General features: G+C 37.2%; 3 protein-coding genes across 3 annotated transcripts; all 3 read left to right on the forward strand.

The window, feature by feature from the left end:
- The first annotated feature begins 6772 nt into the window (after nt 1–6772).
- LOC127802837 (CCG-binding protein 1-like) lies at nt 6773–8227 on the forward strand. The gene is made up of 3 exons (XM_052338887.1): nt 6773–7144; nt 7234–7307; nt 7691–8227. The coding sequence occupies exons 1-3, from the start codon at nt 6973–6975 to the stop codon at nt 8003–8005; spliced, it is 561 nt and encodes a 186-aa protein (XP_052194847.1). The 5' UTR covers nt 6773–6972; the 3' UTR covers nt 8006–8227.
- A 141-nt stretch (nt 8228–8368) lies between these two features.
- On the forward strand, nt 8369–11023 carry LOC127802836 (pollen-specific leucine-rich repeat extensin-like protein 3). The gene has a single exon (XM_052338885.1). The coding sequence runs from the start codon at nt 8648–8650 to the stop codon at nt 10385–10387; it is 1740 nt and encodes a 579-aa protein (XP_052194845.1). The 5' UTR covers nt 8369–8647; the 3' UTR covers nt 10388–11023.
- Nucleotides 11024–17668: 6645 nt separating this feature from the next.
- On the forward strand, nt 17669–19861 carry LOC127801267 (jasmonate-induced oxygenase 2-like). Its single transcript, XM_052336209.1, has 3 exons — nt 17669–18268; nt 18471–18798; nt 19371–19861. Exons 1-3 carry the CDS (start codon nt 17808–17810, stop codon nt 19644–19646), a joined length of 1065 nt encoding a protein of 354 aa, XP_052192169.1. The 5' UTR covers nt 17669–17807; the 3' UTR covers nt 19647–19861.
- The last annotated feature ends 5295 nt before the right edge of the window (nt 19862–25156 follow it).

Raw genomic sequence — 25156 nt, forward strand, 5'->3', positions numbered from 1 at the left:
AATAAAGATAATTTAAATAATTAATTAATTATATAAATAATAATAATCAAAATTTCAAAATTAATTATACATGACTTTACATATTTCTCCTAACAATCAATTACTACATTTAAAACATGTCACATTTTTAAGAAAACAACAAATAAAAATAAAGTTAAAAAATAAAATTATAACATTTAAGTTATATATAAAATTATAACATTTAAAATTATAAAAAATAAATTTAAAATAATTAAACTATATATAAAATAAAAATAATTTAAATAATAATAATCAAAATTTTAAAATTGATTATCCATACATGACTTTACATATTCCCTCTAGCAATCAATTATCACATTTAAGACATGTCACATTTTAAAGAAAACAATAAAAAAATAAAGTTAAAAAATAAAATTATAACATTTAAGTTATATATAAAATTATAACATTTAAAATTATAAAAAAAATAAATTTAAATTAATTAGACTATATATAAAATTAAAATAAAATAAAAAATTTACTTGGCAGTTAGTATTTGACGGTATTACTTGATATCTTAAGATTTCTCCCGATTTAAAAAAATCTCATTTTTCTGTAATTTATTTCAATTAAAATTTTATGTTAATATTTAAAAATTAATAATATGGATTACATCTTATCTCTTCATATACCAACATATTTACACATTCTCCAAACACTATTCAATCATAAAAAAAACCATTTACGTGTTCCAAAAACTAAATATTTTTCACAAATCTAGACTTAATTAATGACTTATAAAAATTTCATTTGGGGTAAGTAAAAAAAATTAAAAAATATAATAAAATATCAAAATAGTAATTGGAAATGGATGGAAAAAATTTTGACGACTGTTTTGTTATAATATATATATAAATGATAATCTTAAAAATATAATTATTATTAAAAAATAATATTTAACTAACAGTAAGGTTAGAAGACAGATTTTGTTTAAATTACACTAAATGTCCAGTTTTAAATGTGTATAAATTATATTCGTATTCAAATTTACTCAGAAAGTGTTGACATACATTTTTGTAACACCCCGCATCTAACGATAGGAAGGACTTGGACAATTTACCTTGATGGGCCTACGTAAACTTTCCAGAAGGGTCACTCATCTTTAGATTTTTCCAAGTCAAGCACGCTTAACTCTAGAGTTCTTTGCCTACATTCAACTCAAAAAATATATAGTTAGTGTTGTTTTCTTCATCACTTATCATCAATGTATACTACCATTCTCTGGACTCTTGAGATATTACACACATCGTGTCATCGTCATAGGCCCACAACTACGGATCAGTTATTAGCTCTCACCCTTCAACGGTCAAGAGCCACATCGCACTTATGAACCCCTCAGTCGCCCTTTGGGCGATCGATGTGGGACGAACCCGGTGCATCCACACCATCCCCCCCGACAGGTGTGGTGGGGCTCTATCAGCCCTTCCCTTATCGGGGGTTGTAGAGATTATTAGGGGGTTTCTCACAGACGGCGTCAAATGTTGACACACATTTTTGTTACACCCCACATCGAAAGATAGGAATGACCGGGATAACTTATCCTAACGAGCCTACGCGAACTTCCTAGAAGAGTCACACATCCTTGAATTTCTCCAGGTCAAGCACGCTTAATCCTAAAGTCATTTGCCTATATTCAGCTAAAAAAAGTCGATGTATACTATCATTTTCTAGACTCTTGGGGTATTACACACATTGTGTCATCATCATGGGACCCACAGTTACGGGTCAGTTCTTAGCTCTCGCCTTTTAATGGCTAGAAGCCCTACCGCACTTATGAACCTCCCAATTGTCCTCTGGGTGATCAATGTAGGACGAACCTAGTGCATCCACACTTTGAGAGAAAGTTACTTATCCCTAAGAATTAATCGAGTGAAACTTAGAGTAAATTAAAATAATAATAATAATAATATTATTATTATTATTATTCTATGCGTCCTTTTGCTTAGGCATGGTACTGTTTGAACCATTTAATTATATAATTTCCGTTCTCCTCCCCTGACCTTATGAACTGGGCACAACATAAAATATCTTAAATATATAATATCATATATTATATTACTTGGGAAGTGTAATGTAATGCGTTTAATAAATAATTTTTATAAATTGAGGTAATAAGTATAAAATTCATAAATAGTTTTATATAAATTTATAATAGAAGATAATATTGTGTAAAAATATCAACAAAATATATGATTTGTTCCTTAAAAAATTATATAAAATTAACTATTTATAATTGCGTTTTGTTGTGACGCGCCTATTCGGATATTTGACTAACCCAATCTTCACAATTTTCATGCCGTACCATTGTGTTGTTTTGCTTTTTAATATTGTTTTGAGATGAAAAACTTAGTTTGATTAATTAAATATCATGGATTCAACTTTTATAAAATAATTTTTTATAGGCACGATTAAATTATTTTAATTACTATAATTAAGCACTATACTAAAAATTATCCAATGTCAAATAAATTTTTAATATCCTCCGTGGCATTTAGAAAACCAAGTTTTTATTATCAAAAGAAATTTTGTAGTTGATTCATCAAAATTGGTCATATAGCATTTAAATATCAAAACTATTTTTTTAAATTTGAATAACAAACTGTCAACCATTTTACATAAATCAGTCAATCGTTTGCCCTTGTGGTGTCGATCGATTTTCCAAGCCTATTGACCAGTTTTATGTAAGCCTTCGGCCAACCCTGATCGACAACCATTACATAAAAATTGAATGATCGTTTTTGTCCTTGTCAAATGTTTTTTTCTCACATGTTAATTGTTACTTAGGTTTTACACTAACTGATTGATAGTTTTTATAAACTTGTCGACTGTTTTCATCATAGATCATTTTAATGGCTAATTTTGTAGATCATTAAATGCATCAAACGACTACTACAATGGCTCATTTAATTCAAGCATGGGAGAAAACTATAGATATAGATCAATATCAACACTAAAGGAACAAGAGAACTTTTGCATTCAAATAGATATTCAAATCATTCTCAAACAGTGTTCTAAAACACGTTAGGCACTAATCGGGCACTAGACTAAGGCCTAGCGCATAGGCAAGGACTAGAAAAAATATTTTTTTTTTCTTTTTTTACTTTTTGATGTTATTTTCAAATAAATTAAAGTTAGAAAGACAAATGAAATAATGAAATTTAGTCTAAGAAAACAAACTGTTATATTAATTCTTGATTCAAGAAGGCAAAAACAACTATAATGCAACATAAACCATATTCAAATAATCTAACTATCTAATTGGACTTCTTCCTCTTCATATTCTTTCAACACACGATTTTCATTGGACTCAAAATCAAATTTATTGATTTCTTGTTCATCTTCTTCTTCTTCTGATTGAAAATCATCTTCATGAAGTTTTCGCACCCTAGAATTTCTACGAGGTTGAAGCATCTTGTCTACTCTAGATACTTTACCAATCACTTCCTAAGTGATCCCTATACTAGGCTCAACTTTTTCGTTATCTCCTCCATCAATGATCCATCCTTTTGCATTACTAACATCAGTAGCACAAAAAACTACAAACCCAAATGATGGTCATACATATCAGAGGAAGAAAAGCGAGAACCAACAAGGAAAGAACAATGAAGAAATAATTGGAGGCGACGACGGGAGAGAGAGAAATGATGAGATCAGCAACAACACCAAGTCTATGAGAGACAACCTAGGCAATGTGCAACGAGAGAGAAAGAGCGAAGGAAAGAGGAAATACTGAAAGGGAAAGAGGAAATACCGATCTAGGCGGCGCGTGACCCAAGCAGCTAGGTGTCGATTGGGCCCGATTAATCGGGGCTAGTGCCTAGGGGTGCCGATTTGCACTTAATTGCAACGACTATGAGTCAGCTAACGCCTCGACGACCGCCTAGGTCGCGTTTTAAAACACTATCCTCAAAGTGCTTTAGCGTTTTAATTTTTTTTTTTCAAATGTTATATTCTTGAATTGTATCATTATATTTTAGCCTTAGTAAATTTTATTTGAGAAATGAAGTCTCTATTGTCATCATCTTGTAATTTCCTAACTTGAGAGCTAAAAAGCCTAGCATTTGTTGGGTAAGAGGGTTTGTAATTTATAATAAGTGCTACAGGGTCTACTTTATAATACCCTAAGAGTCTAAAGAATGGTAGTATATATCGAGGATAAGTAAGGAAGAAAACAATACCAACTGAATATCTTTTGAGCTGAATGTATGCAAAGAACTCACAGGTTAAACATGCTTGAGCTAGGGAAGCTCAAGAATTGGTGACCCCCTAGGAAGTTCGTGTAGACCCATTAGGGTAAGTTGTTTTGGTCCTTCCTATCGCTCGATATGGGATGTTACAGATGGTATCAGAGCCGACCTCCGAGCCTTTGAGGGCGGCGGTGGGGAAAACCTCGGTGAGGATGCTGAGTCCCTAAGGGGGGTGCGTGTAGGCACCTTAGGCAAATCTCACATCGACCATGCAAATGGGGGAGATCTAGGACCGGTTGTAAGGTCGCATGACGAGGATGTCATGTGCTCAAGTGGGGAGAATGTAATACTTTGAGAGCCTAGAGAATGGTAGTATATATCGAGGATAAGTAAGGAATGAAATAATACCAGCTGGATATCTTTTGGGCTAAATGTAGGTAAAGAACTCCAGGGTTAAGCGTGCTTGACCTAGGGAAACTCAAGAATGGGTGACCCCTTGAGAAGTTCTTATAAGCCCATCAGGGTAAGTTGTTCCAAGTCTTCCCATCATTCGATGTGGGATGTAACAGGTGGTATTAGAGCCAACTCCCAAGCTTCTGAGCGCAGTGGTGGGGCAAACCTCAGCGAGGACACTGAGTCTCTAAGGAGGGGTGCGTGTAGGCACCTTAGGCGAATCCCACATCGGCCATGCAAAGGGGGGAGAAGATCTAAATCAGTTATAAGGTCGCATGACGAGGACGTCATGTGTTCAAGGGGGGAGAATGTAATACCCCAAGAGTCTAGAGAAAGATAGTATATATCGTGGATAAGTAAGGAAGAAAATAATACTAGCTGGATACTTTTTAGACTAAATATAAGCAAAGAACTCCCTAATTAAGCGTACTTGAGCTGGGAAAGCTCAAGCATGAATGACCCCTTGAGAAGTTCGTGTAGACCCATTAGGCTAAATTGTTTCGATTCTTCCTATCACTCGATATAGGATGTTATATACTTAATTTCAAGTAAGAGATTTTAGTAAATGTTTTAATATCTTTAATAAGGAACTAAAGTAGTGAAACAAACTAAGTTAAAACCAAACCACTATAAATTGCTTATACCTACTTTTCTTGCTTTCTTTGTTTTATTTATATTTTCTCACATTCAATTTCATATTTGTTCATTTAATTCACTAAAATTGTTTTCAAGTTAAATTTCTTCGGGACAAGTTATTTTTTTAAAAATACTCCATTTATCCCCTCGTTTGGATGTGAGGTGATCTTTTGTGCCAACCTAACACATTGAAAAGCTCACTTAATGGACTACAACATATTCCAAACTCATTTAATTTTATTAAAGTTTGACCATTACAAATTTGACTCAAAACTAGCTAGTTTGACCAAAAGACTACATTGTAATTATTAGATCGCCAATATCTTTTTTTTCACAAAAAGTGAACAAATTGTGAAATCCAATTTGGTAGAAACTAGACTTCATTTTCCCGCACCTAAAATTTTATTGTAATTTAAAACGCTATATACGACTCCCAAAAAATCACTAAAATATAATAATTCATAGTAGTGTTTTGATTTAGACCATTTAGACAAGAAAAATCATAACTAATTGTTAAAAAAAAAGTCATTTTTCAATGATTTTTATGCCAAAAATTGGGTAACATATCCTAGTTTTTGGAAAAACAAAATATTTTTTGATTCATATCTACAATGTAGTCTTTTGGTCATATCTCAATAGGGATCAAAATATTTTTTGATCCCTATTGAGACTATATCACTAAACATCGATGGTATAATTATATGAAATTCCCACCATCAATAACAAGATTACTTTATATCTGAACATTTCAATAATCTACATATTACTATATAAGGATTTATTTTCATAAGTAATCTTAAAAAATAATAACTTACATTATGTACTCAAAACTAAGCTAAGTACCTACACATATTTCATATTTAAAATTATTAAAAATGTTATGTTTATGTTGTCTGTATCGGGTCAATAAAAGGGGATGGAACCCAATTATCCCCTACTAATATACATCGAGCAATATAATTATCGACCAACACAAACAACACAACATTTTTATCAAAATTATTCATATTCATTTTATATGTATAAACATTTTTTTTTTTGATATTCTAATTTTTTTTTTTTTTTTTGGGAGGGGTAGCCTTTATAAATATTTGGCAAGACAATCAACGTGTAAGATCGGTACTGAGCCATGCGCCCAGTGGATGGCCAATTAGGGGATGGCTGGCGCATAATACGCAACCAACAGGAAAGAAAACCCAGAAGCCAAAACTGCGGGCGCGACTGCACCCACAGGGGCCCACAGCCAATGATTCAATGTTACCGCTTCTAACTTGTAATTTTATTATTATTCTGATCTAACGGTAACCAGTTTAAGCGCCCCTTGGATTCTGCAAGCTGCCCAAGGCAAGGCTTCCAGCCCAATCCCTTCGCCGCGTTTTGCCTTTAATAAATCTCTCGCTCACCGTCCAATTCATCTCCTTATCAACGACCCACAAGGCGAGTCATCGTCCCTCTCGGCTCTCTACGATCTCGCCGTCACTCCTTCATATCACCGTCTCTGTCACTCTAGACTCTCTCCGATAATATCCTTTCCTTAATAATAAAATATCTCATCCTTATCCGTTGTAATTGTAACCAGTATCATCCGCTTCGCTCTTTTTTGTATACATCTCTGAATATCCTTGCTCTATAGTCACCATTCGCTAATCACAGTCCGGCAGAGTTCCCGGAGAAGATGATAAGATCCGTGCCCGGCGATCTTTTCCTTTACAGTCCGAGGTCGGCGATCTGCTGCTCGTCGAGAAGCAATGCGTACATACCGAAGCTCGAGCCGTTCAGCCGAACCAAGCTCGACAGAGCCGTGAAGGAGCCTCCGTTGATCCAGAAAACCGAAAGCCAGCTCGCAGGCTCGTTCTTCTTTTCTTGTTATGTTTATCGCCTTCTAGATATGCACAGATTGATCGTAATACGGTTTTGTTTCTGGTGCGGTGTTCAGATTACTGTTCGACGCTTGAGGGAGACGCTTCGTATGGCTGCTGGAGAGCCTACTTCGAACTTAAAGATCTTGAAGTGAGTTTGTTCATTTATGCCTCCTATCTACTCTTTTTGTTCATTTTTGTTTTCTGTTGCGTTTTCTTGCGATTTTCTGTTTCAATCTTCTGTTTGGTTTGCCTTTTCTGTCTGCATATCCCATAGGAACAGAGTCTACTTGCTGGCTTGAGATTGCTCCAAAACAGGGGCCATTTGCATCCCTGAATCCTATGTGATTTGTTTTTTTACAGATTTTTTCCTTCTAGTTCACTCTTTGGTACCTAAAATTCCTTGGATTTGCAAGGCTTACAGACGCTTTTCTCTATTTTTTTTTTTTGGTGAAATTTTCATCTGGGTCCTATACTTTCTTGCAAAATTTGCACTAGCCTAACTGAATTTTACAATTTGCACCTATTTTTCAGAAGCAGTTTCCAAAAGATGAGGTGGAGAAGCTGATCATTCAAACGGGCGGTGTAAAATCTCTGGTGGGCTGCCTGCATGGAATCGCAGCAATTCACCAGAGGAAGAAGGAAAGCAACGGATCCATCAAGACGCCCAACGGAGAGGCGACGGCAGAGCGACACTTCCATGTGCCGGACGGGCTGCCAAAATCGGCAGAAGAGCTCGAAGAAGAGGAGAAAGCTCGAATGCCAGATTCGCCCTTCACCAGGCTGCTCAGAACCAAAGGAAAGTTCCCTGCTTGGTACTCTCCTGCTCCTGACCATGAAACAGATTAATCTATACATACACATCCCCATTGATTGTTATGTTAATATTGTTATATATGGGATTTTGTTCTGATCTTCTGTGTTCGATAGATGTTTTGAATTGTGTGGTGATCAGAGAACTGGACGGCGATTGTGTAAAACTTGTTATTGACATAAAACCTTCCAGACACAGTGTCTTCTGGACAGTGTGGTTCTGTGGCAGGAAAGTTACAAGTTTGGGTTTTGAAACCATTTTAGTGTTTTGAATGTTAATGTGAAATTTGAACTCGATGCATAAACTGCCATGACTGTACAGAATTAGTATATATGGCCCATTGATATCGTATCTCTATGTATTAAAAGATGAGAAGATTTCTTAAATTGTTTGTTGTTACATTATGTGTTTTTTTTTTATAGTATTTTTTGCATGAAAATGTTGTAATCATCATATCGGTAGGAAGACCTGGTCATGGTCTTGCCATTTCATTCTAATATAAGCATTCTGAACCATAATCGGAGCCAAGCCCCCCCATTTTAGGTGGTTTTCGATGAGCTCCATGAATCACGGTGCGTTCTCCAAATCAAAGCCATGTCCATATAACGGCCTCCGCTTCCCTTCAATGGCTACTAACTATTTACAGCCTTGGGCTTTCCAAGGTGTTCGTTCTGGTAATGGCAATGGCTGATCCCTCTCCAACTATGAAGGCCTCTGGCCATTCCTTCTTCTTCTTCTTCTTCTACCTCTCTCTCTCCCTCTTCTCTTTCCTCTCCGTCGCCACCTCTTCCTCCTCCGACGACGAACATTCTGGCCTCACCTTCGAGAATTCCCGGCTCAAGGATTCCTACAAGGCTTTTCAGGCGTGGAAGAAAGCCATCTATTCCGACCCAAACAAGGTTACTAAGAATTGGGTTGGCCCCAACGTCTGTGACTACACCGGCGTGTACTGTTTTCCGGCGAAGGATGATCCGTCCATTAGGGTCGTCGCCGTGATCGATTTCAACGAGGAGGATATCTCCGGCCATCTCCCCGACGAGATCGAGCTTTTCACCGACCTTGCGGTCTTACACCTTAGCAACAACAGGTTCTGTGGGATCATTCCTCCGGGGGTCCGGAAGATTCACCGCATGATGGAATTTGACGTTAGCAACAACCGTTTCGTCGGGCCGTTCCCGGAGTCTGTTCTGATGTTCCAGCACTTGGTCTATCTTGATCTCAGGTACAATGAATTTGAAGGCCCAATCCCGCCGGAGCTCTTCCTTAAGCCAACCCTCGACGCCATTTTCTTGAACAACAACCGCTTCACGTCCACCATCCCCGACACCCTCGGCAATTCTCCGGTTTCCGTCGTGTTGTTCTCCCACAACAAGTTCACCGGGTGCATTCCGAAGACCATCGGCCACATGCCGAATCTGGAGGAGGTTCTCTTCTCCCACAACGATTTGGGCGGCTGCCTGCCGGAGGAGATCGGGCAGATGAGCCACATCACGGTGTTTGATGTTGAAGACAACAAGTTCACCGGCGTGTTGCCAATGGCGTTGAGTGGCCTGAAGAATGCTACAGTTTTGAATATCAGAAATAACAAGCTGAGAGGCGATATTCCCGATAGCATCTGCAACATGCCGAGTTTGGCCAATCTCAACGTCTCCGGTAACTATTTCAACAATTTGGGTGCATCATGCTACAGGCAGGAGAGGAAGTTCGTGTTGACCGACCAGGAAAATTGCTTGGAAGGCAGGCCGTCGCAGAGGTCCGGCGACGTCTGTTCGTTGGAGGCGACCCAGCCGGTGGATTGTAGCAAGCAATGCGGAGAGAATGGCGACGAGCCCAGCCCTGATCCTCCTTCGAAGTCACAGTCGCCGCCGCCAACGAGGAGGACGAGTCCTCCACCTTCCACCCCCAAGCCACCAACACCCACACCACCAGTTTCCCCACCTCCACCGCCGGCGCAATCCCCGCCGCCTCCAGTTTCCTCACCTCCCCCGCCGGCGCAATCCCCGCCGCCTCCAGTTTCCTCACCTCCACCACCGGCGCAATCCCCGCCGCCTCCAGTTTCCTCCCCGCCCCCACCGGCGCAATCCCCGCCGCCTCCAGGTCACTCCCCGCCCCCACCAGTGCAATCTCCGCCGCCACCAGTTCACTCCCCGCCGCCGCCACCAATGCAATCTCCGCCACCACCCGCGTTCTCGCCTCCGCCTCCAGTGCCTTCTCCCCCGCCACCAACACAACCTCCACCACCTCCGCCACCAACCCTGTCTCCACCACCACCACCACCACCACCAACTCCATCTCCTCCTCCTCCTCCTCCAGTGTTCTCTCCACCGCCGCCGCCTACTTTCGAGGATGTCCACCTGCCACCACACTTGGGGGCGGAGTACTCATCGCCGCCGCCGCCAGTATTCCAAGGTTATTAAGTGGTACCCCATTAGCATACACTTTGAGACACCTATTCTTTCAAGTGCGCCCCCCCGTCCCCTCCTTTTTTTTCTTACTTTTCAGAAATGAACGCCCACAAACTCAACTAATTGCAACCATTTTAATGTTTGCATAGTGATTGAATTGCTTGCCTAAGCTATACATCATCAAAATTAATTTTTTTCTTAATTAATTTCCCCTTTTTGTTTGCTTAATTTTGAAAATAATAATATTAAAAGGATAAAATGATCATTTTATTTTTCAATCCTTCTCATATTTTCTGTCATTTAAGTTTAAAAAGAGAAAATAATCAATAAATACCCGTCGAATTCAATTTCAAATGGGCTCAATTTCGATTGAGTTCTTCGAAGAAAAAATAGATTACCGCTAATGTTGTTGCTATTGTTGGAAAAGAGTCGGACATCTTCGTCGGCTTTTGTCAGGAATGAGAGAAAACGAGAAGAAAGGAAAATAACTTTATATATTTTTTAATATTAAAAAGGTTACATTACATATGGGGGACACCTCACTGGATTTGTTTACCCGATGAGTTTACCAATTAATGTAAATAGATAATAATAATAATAATTATAAAAGTAGATAACTTATCAGTGGGTCTTACTAAAGTTGCTTTTTTTTTTTTTTTTTTTTTCTTTTTTAAGAAGTAGTTGTGTGTTTAAAAGCAAAATTGTATTTTATCCAATCGTTGCTGAAATGAAACCAAGTTCACCGGTAGTCTTATGGGAGACGAAGAAGGAAGATAAACGTGGAAGGAAGTGAAAAAGTAGTTTGTCTTGGTAACTAGAAGAGGGTGAAAGTTGAATTTATTTGAATTAACTGAAGCAAATCAGTTGAATTTGTTGATTTGGTTTGAATTTTTTATTGCTTTCTTTAGGTTAATTTTTCTTAAAAGTTTGATTTTTGATTTTTTAGTTGGAAGTACCAAAATAACTGAACCAATCGAGCTTTAAAACGATGTTATTTTAATGTTTATAAAATGATATCATTTTTTTTAGTTTTGTGTATTTTCTATCGATTTCTTCAATTTTTTAAAGTTTCTTCGGTTTAATCGGCTCCACTTCTATCTAACAAACTAGTCAAACTTTGCCCCCAAGGTACAAGTCAAGATAAATTAGAATTCACACCAGTAGGTCGTGAGCTCGATTCCTTGTTCTGCGTAATGGGACAAAATCTCTATCTGTGATTTAGCTTTTCTGTCAAAATTTAGGACACGAGCGACAGAGAATCGCGCAAGAACGATAATCTCAAAGATAAGAGAAGTGAGAAAAATGTGAAGATATTTTATTATATTAAAAATTTTAATAAAGAGAAGAAAATAATTTAATTAAACTTATAAAGTCATAAAAAATTATTGTTATTTTTTAATTATTAAGAGACTTTTTTGCCTGAACTCAAAGATTTCTAGAAGTGATGAGAATTAGTGAAACAAATATAAAATAGTTAATTAATTTAATATAACTTATTATTTTCTTATTGCAAGATTGCCACGTGTAATTTATAGAGAAAAAAATATGAATAATGCTACACAGACAACTCCCTTGACAACCTCAATTTATTACAATATTTTGATATCAAAATATTACGATATTTTGAATCTAATGAGCAGCCCAATTTTTGAATCCCTGCTCAAAATCTTATTCTTCATACTCTCTCTCCAAAAATTTGAGTTTCTTCCTTCACCTCACCCCACCCGCATTGAAGTAAGAACTCACCTACCTATCCAAAGATTTGACGCTTCCTCGGTCTTTGAGATTTTCAACATCCTCTCTTGCAACAGGGGTTGTCCTCTGGCGTCCCCTCCATCTACTGACCTCGGTCCTCCGACGTCTCTTTCACCACTCTGGCTACTATAGTTGATTACTTTATGTAGAAAATGATTACTCTATGTAGAAAAAAATGTCCATATTTAGGGGTGCAAATGAGTAGAGTCGAGTCGAGCTTTGCTTAGCTCGACAAATTTTATCACAAGCTCAAGCTCAAGCTCAAGTTTGAGTCAAGCCTTGAAGCTTGGCTTGAGCTTGAGCTCGATTAGCATAGCCTGAGCTCGAGCTTGGCTCAAGCTTAGCTCGGGCTTGGCTCGTTAATTTGATTAACGAGCCAAGCTCAAGCGAGCCCCAACCTGAGCTTGGGCTTAAGCTTGAGTTCGGACTGAAATATATCAAAATTTTATTTAAAAAAAATCTAATGAACTAATCTACAATAAAAATAAATATCAATATGATAATCAACAAATATACCTAAATGAACCAAACCTGATAATCAACAAATGTGATATCGACATAATAATTTCACAAATCATAATAAGCATAATATCATTTACTATACAAAAATATAATCAAATTACTTATGTAGTTATTTTTAAAATACAAATATAATCAAAATTACACCACAACAAATATATTTTCAATTCAACTTCAAATTAGCTACTCCAAATATCAACTTGCAATTTGAAATTATAATATTAATCAGTAATCATAATTATATATCAAATCACATATATCAATTTACAAAATACCAACATATCAAAAGCTTCCAAGAATCACATACCTTGTTTTGTTTCATGTGGCAAAAAAATTTCAATGATATTATCTTATATATAAAACATAAAAATTAATAATTTTTATTAATATCAACTAACAAGGTGCTCACGAGCCTATAAGCGAGTTAGTTCGGGAACCTCTATTCAAGATAACTTACGAGCCTATAATTGATCCAGCTCATGAGCCTCTATTTGAGCCAACTCGTGAGCTAACGAGCTGAATTTTACTGAACTCAAACTCAACTCGTTTATAAATCGAGTTTCAAAGTTAGACTTAAGCGTGTCTCGTTTACCTTAACGAACGAACTCGAACGAGCTTTTATCGAATCAAACACCGAACCAAGCTCGAACGGCTTGGCTCATTTGCACCCCTCTCCATGTTTAATCTATGCCGCTGTAGTTGATACTTTTTCCAATGTTAATTTCTTGATTGCGTCTTGAGCGTCAAAATCAATTTTATGCTGTAGGATTTCTATGGTGGCTCAATTATCTGTCTAAAAACTAACATATTGGAGAAGTCCTCGCATGTATCTAGAGTTATGATATCACATCAGCTACATCACTTGAGATCTTTTGACGACTACATCACTATTTGGGTGGTTACGATAATTTTCTCAAGTTCTAGAACATAATGGAGTTTATGGGTGGTTACGATAATTTTCTGGAGTTTATGGGTGCAGAGTTTCTCTATCACAATTAAATTAAATGATTCATTTCTACTGTTTCATTATTCTTTCAATCAATGTTGTATATTTGCCCAAGCAAGTAATGGAAGATTTAAACTTGAATGACCTAAACTGTTATGCTTCTGTTTGAATTATGTTGCATCTATTCAGTGGTCAAAATTGCTTGGTGGTTGACTAGAAAAATGTTTGATGATGATAACGTCAAGGGTTGTGATCACTACCTATGAAGAGAAGTATAGCCATGATGTCCCGGCAGCACGGGCAGTGGTGGCTACCCTTAGGGTTTAGAAACTCTCCAGGCTCCTTTCTGGAGCAATTACAAGCAGATAATGGGTTGTCCAGAACCAAGGAAGAACCCAAGGACGACTCTTTTTTTGATTCATTTCTAAGCTAAAAATAATTGCTCACTTGATATATAATTATCCACTCATTTAGCTCTGTAAATGTTACAAACTGATAAAAAAGAGGAGTTAGTGCCATTTGTTTATTTGTTTTCAAGTTCTTTAATCATAAAACAGTAGGCCTCGTTGCCTATTCTCTATATCAGACCAGTTGACAAATGTAGGAGGAGAGATAGAGTCAAGAGTTGAATTTTGAGAGCAAAGTTCTTTCTTTTTCTGTGTGAACCTCAGGAAAGATTTAAATAAATAAATCACTGTTTCTTGGTCTTTATCCTGATGAGTTCATATTACACAAAGAATAGGAATTGAGAAGCTGATGATATAAACACACATTTACTTGTACAGAACACAATGACACTGTAGATAACAGTAAGTTTGCAGTAATCTATGCATGGTTGAGAATTTTTTTGTGCTAGGATCGGATTACACATATCGAATACAGAAATCAAAACAAAAAAGAAAATATAAGTTCAACGTGGATTGTTGATTGTTGTTCTCAACAGACCTATGTCCACAATAACACAACAATGGGAAAAATCCACTTAACCAATAAATGATACAAATTTTGTACAAACAAAAGCTATAAACCCTCACTATTCGTTACAAGACAAATAGGTTTCGGGGGATCTTCCTTGATGAGATATCATAGGCTTTTGGTTTTAGGATTGTTTTCTCCAATCATTTAAAGCAGGACATTCACTATTTTCAAAAATTTTCTTATTATCAACGAAAGTTTTCAAATTATCTTCAAATGATTTCGCAAGCATAATATGATTTCCTGGATCAAAACAAAATACAATCAAATGAGAATACAATGTTAACTATAAAATTTGCATTATCTACAGAAATTTTGTTTTTCTTATGTTATATCAATAATTTTCTAATAAATTGTGCAAACCACATTTGAATAAGACATTACCAATACAATACATTCTGTATACTTTCTTTGTGACCTACAACAATAGCAATGTCATATTTCATATGTTATGATATTATGCATACATATATGTAAGGCATTACCTCTTAAAAGAATTACCCTTCACAAAACACATCACTTGGAAATACATTAAGAAACAACAGTAACTTCTTGTCAACAAAAAACATCTTAGACTTAATTTAACACATCACATTTCAATTATAGTTTGCTCTTATGCTGTTTGTATATATGTACTTCTTTTCATAAATCTGTTTTTGCGAGTGAGCTCATCAAAATCAAATAGTAAGCTATTTTTTGAGATATGTTTATTACTTATTGTCCATCCAAATATGTGACAAGCTCCATAGAATATGATAATTATCTGTTGCCAACATGTTGATGACATTGTTTCAAGAAAAAAGCTTCTAAATACCAGAGTAAAGATTTACCCAATTTGTTGTGCAAAACCTAACACTAACACAAATTGAAACTTTGGTTTAGTTTGTTTTTTTTTTGTTTCTTTTAATACAAACTAAAACTTAAATGTAAATGTAAATGTTTGAGGAAACTATGGCAGATTTGGGGAAAAAAATTCATACTTATGTCACTTGTTGTTGGGGTTTCCTTTGTCTTCGAGCTCGCCGGTGACATAGGTGGCTTTTTTGTCTTTGACGTTGCTGTCAACGTAGGTGACGACCAAAGGAGATACTAGAGAAAGAGAACGGACCAAGGGACACTAGAGGCGTAGGAGACGCACTACCGGCAGGTCACGCACTGCACGATAAACGAGAGAGAAAGAGAGAGTACGTCGAAGACGTAAGATCTAGACCAAGCACCACCAGAACCTGGCCAGAGAGACGATGTTGGACTTGCCTAGATCTGGCTGGAGATGTTGTAATGAGAGAAAAAGAGAGAGAGACACACGCACACAACTTGTAAAAGCAAATTCCAAATTCTAGGAGCTCTTAGATCTATAAGAATGAGGAAGAAAACGATAATGGTAGAGAATGAGAGAGAGAGAGAGAGAGAGGAAGAAGAAGAAGATATGAGCGGGATTTCAAAATATTGGCAAGGGTAGATCTGTAATTATGGTAAGGATAGATGTGTAATTTCAACTTGAGTTGTTAACCAAATATTCACTCCAATTGGCCATATAGCATTATCCATCTCTTTAATTGGAACTTGGGGCAGAGGTATAATTTTGGCATGAGTTGCCAATAAAGTTGTCAACAGAGTTGTTGATCTCGCACAGGATTAGCCCAATAGTGAAGTCATATATACGGTGGCATAAAACCCTCAAAATTAGAAGATCTCTAATTTTAAAAATTCATAATATATATTTTTATTTTTAATAATATATATTTTATTAAAAAATAAATACAAAAACATTATAAATCTTTTTAATTTCCCTTCTCCATTTTTTAATTTTTTATCATCGCTGCCTATTGTTCCCAAATCCCATAATCCCAATATTTCATAAAATTCACTTTCCCTTCTTAATTTTTTCTTCTTCCCATCAAACATTTTTTATTGAACATGATTTATTAGATAAACTTGATTATGGAGATTTAATCAACAATTTTGCATCTCAAAAGATAAAAAGAATTGATTTTACATAAAGGTTAACATAGTTTAACAAATATTTGTAAAAAGAAAAGTTGCTCATTATTAGTGAATTTTATCTTTTTAATGCTATCAGTTTAATATTTTGTTTTGTTTCCTTCTAAAAGAGAATCAAGAATGTATAGTTTTTTTTGCTCGTACTGACCATCTTAGAGTTTAAAAAAAAATTAATTTTATTTTTCTTTATTTACTAGTAAGTTGTTTGGCTGTTTTTCTTTTTATCTTTGAGACATTAGATTTTAGTTGAAAATTTATTATTGTTAAGAGATTATTATATTTGAAGTTTATTGAATTTTAATTTTTTTATTTAATAAAATAATAAAATATTTATATAAAAAGATATATTATTTATTTTTTATAAAAAAATTAATACTCTGGAGAAGATCTAGACAAATCTTTTAGCCTAAATCCCTAAATTTCGTTGTGCCGACTCTGATCTAGTATTAGGGTTGGCAATGGATCAGTTTGGTTTTGGTTTTTGTCAAAACTATAATCAAACCAAATTTAAACTATTAAAACTAAAACCAAACCATTATCCATTAGTTTTAAAAATTAAAAACTATAATCAAACCATTCGATTTTAATTTTAATCATGATTTTTTAAATTTGATTCATAATCTTCCGAAGGATTTTTTTTAAATATTTAATTAGTTATTTTTATTAATAATTATTTGATTGATAAAAATAAAATAATTTAAGATTATATTATATTTTTATTTGTTAATTACTTTATAAATGTTAAATATTTTATATATTTGTAATGCATTAATTAAAATACTTGTAAAAAAAAGTATTAGTCAATATATATATTATGTGTATATATAATATATTAAATAAATAAATATATTATATATATATATTTAGTTTGATTACCCACATATTCGGTTTGAGTTTTATTTTAAATTTAATAAAAATCATAATCAAACTATACCTATTAAAATAATATTCAATTTTTTCTCAAACCAATTCTTTACCTAATCAAACGATCTTTAATTACATTGATCAGTTCAATTTTGGTTTAATTCCCACGAGGTGGGTTGCAATTGCCACCCCTACCTAGCATTATCCATAGCATTATCCATTTTGACGGCAGCTCAGCCACTTCTTCACTTCTAGAAAACCTTCCAGGTCCCTTCCATAATTTTCGTCATTCTTGTCTATATTGCGGACAAGCGTCAGCGCGTCTCCAGTTTTTGCATCGTCATTTGCCTTTGCCCAGATTCCTTCACCGCCATGGTAGAGGTTGATGCTGCATTCATCCAAGCCCTTGAGCACCGGCCGAAGCCCGCCGTCGTCGAAGCCGAGGGCATCCCTCTCATCGATCTCTCCGCCATCAACTCCTCCGACTCTGCCGCAGTCGCCGCCCTGGCCGATGAGATCGGCAGTGCCTGCGAGACCTGGGGCTTCTTCCAGGTCATCAACCACGGAGTACCGTTGGCCTGTCGGGAGAAGATGGAGTCGGCGTCGAGAAAGTTCTTTGCGCAGTCCTTGGACGAGAAGCTCAAGGTGAGGAGAGACGAGAAGAATCCGGTGGGATACCATGACGGCGAGCACACCAAGAACGTCCGGGACTGGAAGGAGGTCTACGATTTTGTCCGGAAAGTTCCGACCATCATTCCGGCCTCTCCCGAGCCTGATGACAGGGAAGTGGTGTTGCTCCATAATCAATGGCCCAATTACCCTCCTAACTTCAGGTTAGGTTCAAATTAATTCCATCTACAGTGCATTTTCGAATGGGTAACTGATCAAATTCTATCAAATAAAATACAAAATTCAATTTAATTGCTACCCGTGAATGAGATTAGCATAAAAGATCTAATTTATATATAAGTTTCTTAACTTAATTATTAACTAATCACATCATTAACCCTAAATCCTAAACCTCTCTTTCACCAGGAAAGTGTGGGAAGCGTACGTCGTAGAAATTGAAAAACTAGCTTATAAGCTATTGGAATTGATCTCCCTGAGTTTAGGCCTTTCGGGAAACCGCCTCAAGAACTTCTTCGACGATCAGACCAGCTTTCTGCGACTCAACTACTATCCGCGCTGCCCCGTTCCCGACCTGGCCCTCGGCGTCGGCCGGCACAAGGACGTAGTTGGGATGACTGTTCTTGCTCAGGATGATGTTGGAGGCCTCGAAGCACGCCGAAAGTCCGACGAGGAATGGGTCCGAGTTAAACCTACCCCCAATGCTTATATCATCAACGTTGGCGATATTATTCAGGTAAATTAATAAATTTGCATCCACTTCAAATTAAGTTATATATATATATATGTGTGTGTATTATAAAATAAGAATAATCCCATTCATCTCCTTTCTCCGTGACCATTTTGGCTCTTTCCCTTCCAGCAACCTCTCATTTCTCTCTCATTTCTCTCGCCACTGCATCCTCGCAAGTGCAACCGAACCTCCATCTACGACCCTTTGGCTGCCATTCTTCACCGACTCGCTTGCTCTCGCCGCTACAACCTCACCACCTCTCGATTGTTGCCTTGCCGCGATGGTAAGAGACGAGCCAATTACTGGAGGATATCGCAGTGACACCAGGCAAGGTGGCAACCGTGAGGCGATGAGATTGTAGTGGCGAGAAAAGGTGGCAGCAAGAGCAGGTGAGGCGGCGAGAGGCGAGAAACGACAACAAGAATGTCGATGGTGGAGGTCGGTTGCTAGAGCAAGAGAATGGGAGAAAAAAAGTAAAGGATAAACAAAAATCGCGATATAACATCCTATACACTTACCTATCAAATTTGTCCTCTAACAAATTTCATGACTCATAAAATAAAGTATTGGAGCAGGTGTGGAGCAATGATAGGTACGAGAGTGTGGAGCACAGGGTGACGGTGAACTCGGAGAGGGAGAGGTTCTCGATTTCCTTCTTCTTCAACCCAGCACACATCACCGTGGTTGAGCCCCTGGAAGAGTTGGTTGGTGAGCATAGTCCTCCCAAGTACAGGGCTTTCAACTGGGGAAAGTTCATCACTACCAAAAACCTCAGCAATTACAAGAAGCTCCATGTCGATAACCTCCAGATCTATCATTTCAGCCTATCCGCCTCGAATGATCTTCACTAAATCATTTCATCATCGATCCTGACATCCACCATCCATCCGTACATGCATTATTATATATATATGTGTGTGTGTGTGTGCGCCTGCGCACGCGCTTGCTTGCGCTTAATTATTTACAACAGTGCTAGCAGCTGGGTGCAATGTTTGGTTCTGAACTGGATTGATCAGTACTTGAAATATAATGAAGCATTTGTTAATTTGTAATATTTACAAAGCAAGTGATTAGCATGTTTAATTCATTGATGGGTGGGGTTATATATATATATATATTGAAGAAGGATATGCCAATTTATATGCTTCCAGAAATTTAATCCATTACCCACTGCATGACATGAAGTTTTCTATGCTTCTCAATCAAAGCATGTTTGGCAAAGCGGTTTGACTGCTTATAAGTTATTAGGCAAAAGTTGATAGGTATTTGAGTGTACCTCACAAACATTTAAGTTAGATAGTTTAAACGTTATTATCATATCATTTTGCAAAAGTTGATGGGAGGGAGCTTCCATCAACTTTTCCAATATGCTGTTAATTTATAAGTTGTGTTGACCAACTATTTTACCATTTTACTCTCATTATTTTTACTAATTTTTAGTCATGCCCTTTTTCTTCAACCTCTACTTCCTGTTGCCTGTCGCTCCAGCTCTTTCGATCGTCACCGTCAGCCATTGTCGTCGCCCCCACCAGTCGCTTCTCGTCAACCATTGCACAACATCGGTCGCTGCCCCTGTAACGCCCTGTCTTCCCAGAACGCGTATTATCTCGAGATTTCGGGAATATATATATTTTTTTCAACATCATACACACAACATAAATCTCTCGATATACATACCCTCATCATAATCATTACCTGACAATCCCGAATTATACCTTCTTAGCATATTAAATTTAATAATTAATAAACTAAGACAGGCAATATCAATCATATTAGCGGAAGCAGAATCGAAACCTCAATGATATATAACCGACAAATTTCTTTTAATACCAAATCGATGTTTCACATGAAAATATTAAAATATTACATAACTTCTGAATATCGTAATCATAGACAAAGATTTACGAAAACTAACATAACAGCTACATCTCGATGACATCCTTTCCCTTGGCGCCATTGCTTTTATCTAGAACGTTTGAATATTTCAGGGACATAATCCAAATTAGATGTTGAATCATCTAAGTGAGAGTTCAAAAATATTTTCATAAAGATATGCAAAATCATATATAAAACCTACAAATTCTGACATGCCCCAGCCTAAGAGAATCCCACATAGCACTTAGCCCTAACCGGGGAAAATGTAATCTCTCTAAAGGCGACACGACCATATCGACCAATTAGCAAACACAATCCTGTTTAAGAAGGACAAACTCGACATATGAAGTCGGGAATCACCCCATTGTCATTGTTAGACATTACGCTCCTACTCAAAAGTATTCCAAAACCCAACGCAACTCTAGCCCCAAGAGTATCACATCAGCACTATTCCCGAAATCAACGACACCTCGGTATTAATGTTATTGGTTAAAGGAACTTGGGGTGGTATCCACTCTCAGCCCCGCCACTTGAGCCAACAATCGGGATGGTGTACACTCTCAGCCTCGCCACTTGAGTATCGTAGGGTGAAGTCCGTCTTAGCCCCGTCCCAAGTGGGTCACATAGCATTAATCCTCGACACACATCCCGAGTGCTATCACTCAAGGGCCACGTCACAGGTTAACAATCCATGTCCCACATGGACAACACATAACATGCCAATGCCGAAAATCATAACATGCATAACATAAAATCAACATTTTAGTGTATGCAATTTACCGTACGAAATTCAATGCATGTGTAAATAATCGTTTGGACGAACCATCGCACGAAACCAACCACTCACAATAAATCAAAAGTGATCAAAAGTAATAAGAATATGCACATGAATTGGATTGAACAACTCACAAGAAACCATTCACATGCCACAAACAAGTTTTTTCGGTAGAACCACTCACCTCAGATGAATTCGGATTGCCTCGATCCTCGTGTACCGCATCGATTTGCGTGTCAAATCACAACACTCGTACTTATACTCAACCTCGAGCCATAATACTCCTTAAACACCATATTTAATTACAAAGCATCAAAATCCATTTTCCTCAATTTTTTTCATAATTTCTTCTATTTTCTTCCTTGATAATTCTAAAATAATTATTTTCTCAAACATTTCTCCAAAATTTTCAACACAATAATTCCTAAAATAAATATAGAAAAATACTGGAAGAAAAATGACTGAAATAGCCCTTCTCACGTGCCTGGCGCGTGGCTGTGCGTGGAGTGTGGCGCATGCAGCTCACGCACCACCTTCTTCTCCAAATTCCAGCCATCGGTGACGGCTTCGATGGCCGATCTGAGGGCACCCCCTTGAAGCTCTCAACCAGTCGATCAAGATGGCACCAACCTTCGGCCGAAAGCACACCGAAAAGCTTCCGATCGGGCAGTTACAGGCGCGAATTGGAGGACCGCCTCGTCTTTCCGGCCACCCTCGAAACACCCTCGAACCACCTTGAAAACCCACGAAAATTTTCAGAAACTCTTCTCTTGACTCAAGGATTAAAAGCCCCTTATTGGCTTCCTTCGATTCACCCTCAAGCTCGAGCAATTTGTTGTTCTAAAATCGGCCAAAACCCCTTATTATTTATAGGCCAAAACCGACCCCTACGTGGCCAATCATCGGCCATAGCTTCTCTCACACGCCTCTTGGACCATCCTTGGCCATGCCCTGACGAGATTTGGCTGCTATTTCTCTGGATTTTTTGGCCAAGCTTGCGGCTAGATCTGCCATGCCTGCGCAGGTTTTCGAAAATTACATTTTGGCCCCCTTGAAACTTTCTTTTGCATTTTTGGCCCTTAATCTCAAGCCCCTGAATTATCCAACTATTCTATTAAGCTCCATAAGATCTAAACCCTTCATTCCACCCCCGAAGACTCAAAAAAACCATCATTTTGACCTCCCTCAACCAAAATCAATAAATTACACTTAGACTCGATTATACGTAGGATCATATGCTGACCGAAATCCTTATGTTTCTTGTAACGCCCCGTTTTCGGACAACGTGCATTACCTCGAGATTTCAGGAATATATATATATATTTTTTATATCATATACACAACATAAGTCTCTCAATACATATACCTTCATCATAATCATTTCCCGTCAATCCTGATCGTACCTTCTTAGCATATCAAAATTTAAGAATAAATAAACTAAGACAGGTATTAACAATCACATCAGCGGAAGCAAGATCGAAACCTCAATGATATATAACCGACAATTCCTTTACAATATCCAAATCGATGTTTCACATGAAAATATAAAAATATTACACAACCTCTGAACATCGTAATCATAGACAAAACCTACGAAAACATAGTAGTTACATCTCGATGACATTCTTTCCCTTGGCACCACTGCTTTCACTTGGAACATTTGAATATTCCAGAGACATAGTTCAAATTAGATGTTGAATCATCTAAGTGAGAGTTCAAAAATGTTTTATGCAGATATGAAAAATCATATACAAAATTGATAAATCCCGACATGCACCAGCCTAAGAGAATCTCACATAGCACTTAACCCTAACCGAGGAAAATGCAATCTCTCTAAAGGCGACACGACCACTTCAGCCCATTGGCAAAATAATCCTACTTAAGAGGGACAACCTCGACGTATGAACCTGGGAATCACCTCATTGTCATTCTTAGGCTTTACACTCCAACTCAAAAGCATTCCAAAACCCAACGCAACCCTAGCCCCAAGAGTGTCACATCAGCACTATCCTCGGAATCGATGTCACCTCGGCATTAATGCTATTGCTCAAAGGAACCTGGGGTGGTGTCCACTCACAGCCCCGCCACTTGAGCCAACAACCGGGGTGGTGTCCATTCTCAGCCCCGCCACTTGGGTCCCGTAGGGTGAAGTCCGTCTCAGTCCCGTCCCAAGTGGGTCACCGAGCATTAATCCTTGGTATGCATCCCGAGTGCTGTCACTCTGGACTACGTCACAAGTTAACAACCCCACGTCCCACACGGACGACACAAAACAAGCCAATGCCGAAAAATCATAACATGCCTAAAATCAACATCTCAATGTATGCAATTTACCGTACGAAATTCAATGCATGTGTAAATAATTGTTTGGACAACCATAATAAACCAAGCCATAGGGATGAACATTCATAGTAAACCATTCACATGTCACTCAAGGTCATTTCGGGTAGAACCACTCACAAGTCAAAACAAAGTTGGAGGCGAACACTCACCTTGGGCTAAATTCAAGATTTCTCGAAATACGTGCCCGATCGACCTCGATTATCGTGCCAGGTGCTCTCTAGTTCAACCTGGAGCTTTAATGATACCCTAGACATTGTATGCATTCAAAGGAAAATAAATATCTATTTTCTCAAATTTCTCATAATTTTTATCTTATTTTCTCCTTTTTTTTCTCTCAATAATTCCTAATAAATACCTATTCAATCATTTTTCCAAATTTTTATCCATAATGATTCATAAAACAATATTTATAAGCCTATGGGATTTTCAGAAAATTTTCCAGATTTTTCTCCTATTTTCTCAAATTTCCATAATTACTTTTCCTTGAGAAAATTTATTTCTCATCGATTTACTTCGAATATACTTCAATAAAAATCACCAAAACTCATCAAATAAATTCCTTATACTTCTGGAATTTTTTCGGAATTTTATAAAAATCCCTCCTATTTATTTTCCATTTACCTTTCCATTTACCTTTCCTTTCAAAAATCCAAAATAATTATCTCCTCAAGAAATTTCCAAGATAAAAATTTATCAAAATAAACTATTCATCCTTCTTGAATTTCTGGATATTTTTCCAGAATTTTAATTCCTTTAATTCTATTTTGTATCGAATTTTCTATATTTTCAGTATTTAAAAAACACAGAAAATACCTCCGGTCATCTTCTCAGGTGACGGCCACCGGCGACCTTCTCAGATGGTTGATCTGAAGACACCATCTTGAAGCTCTCTTTAACTCGATCACAATGGAACCCTCACATGGCAGAAAAACTTACCGAAAGCTGCCCGATTTGACGATTTACAGTCCGGCTTCGACGAAGCTTTACGTTTTCCGGCAAGCCAAATTGACCTTCGATTTGAATTCTGATTGACACGAAACTTTCCAGATCAATTACCCATCGCCTTGCGACCAAAATCCCCTTATTAGATCGCTCAATCGATCACTCTACAACCCAATTTCATTTTCACTCGATATATATACATATATATACATACGGCCGAATGCAAAAACACATCTATACCACCCCAAAAATTCCCAAAATCTCCAGAAATGATCCTCTTCCCTCAAGGATCAAAAGCCCTTTATTGGTTTCCCTCGATTCGCTCTCAAACTTGAGCGATTTGATGATTCAAATTCGGCCGAAATCCTTGGCTATTTATAGCCAAAATCCGACCCCCACATGGCCAATTTCCGACCAAAGTTTCTT

Source organism: Diospyros lotus, chromosome 5 (assembly GCF_014633365.1).
Source record: "Diospyros lotus cultivar Yz01 chromosome 5, ASM1463336v1, whole genome shotgun sequence".
Classification (NCBI taxonomy): Eukaryota; Viridiplantae; Streptophyta; class Magnoliopsida; order Ericales; family Ebenaceae; genus Diospyros; species Diospyros lotus.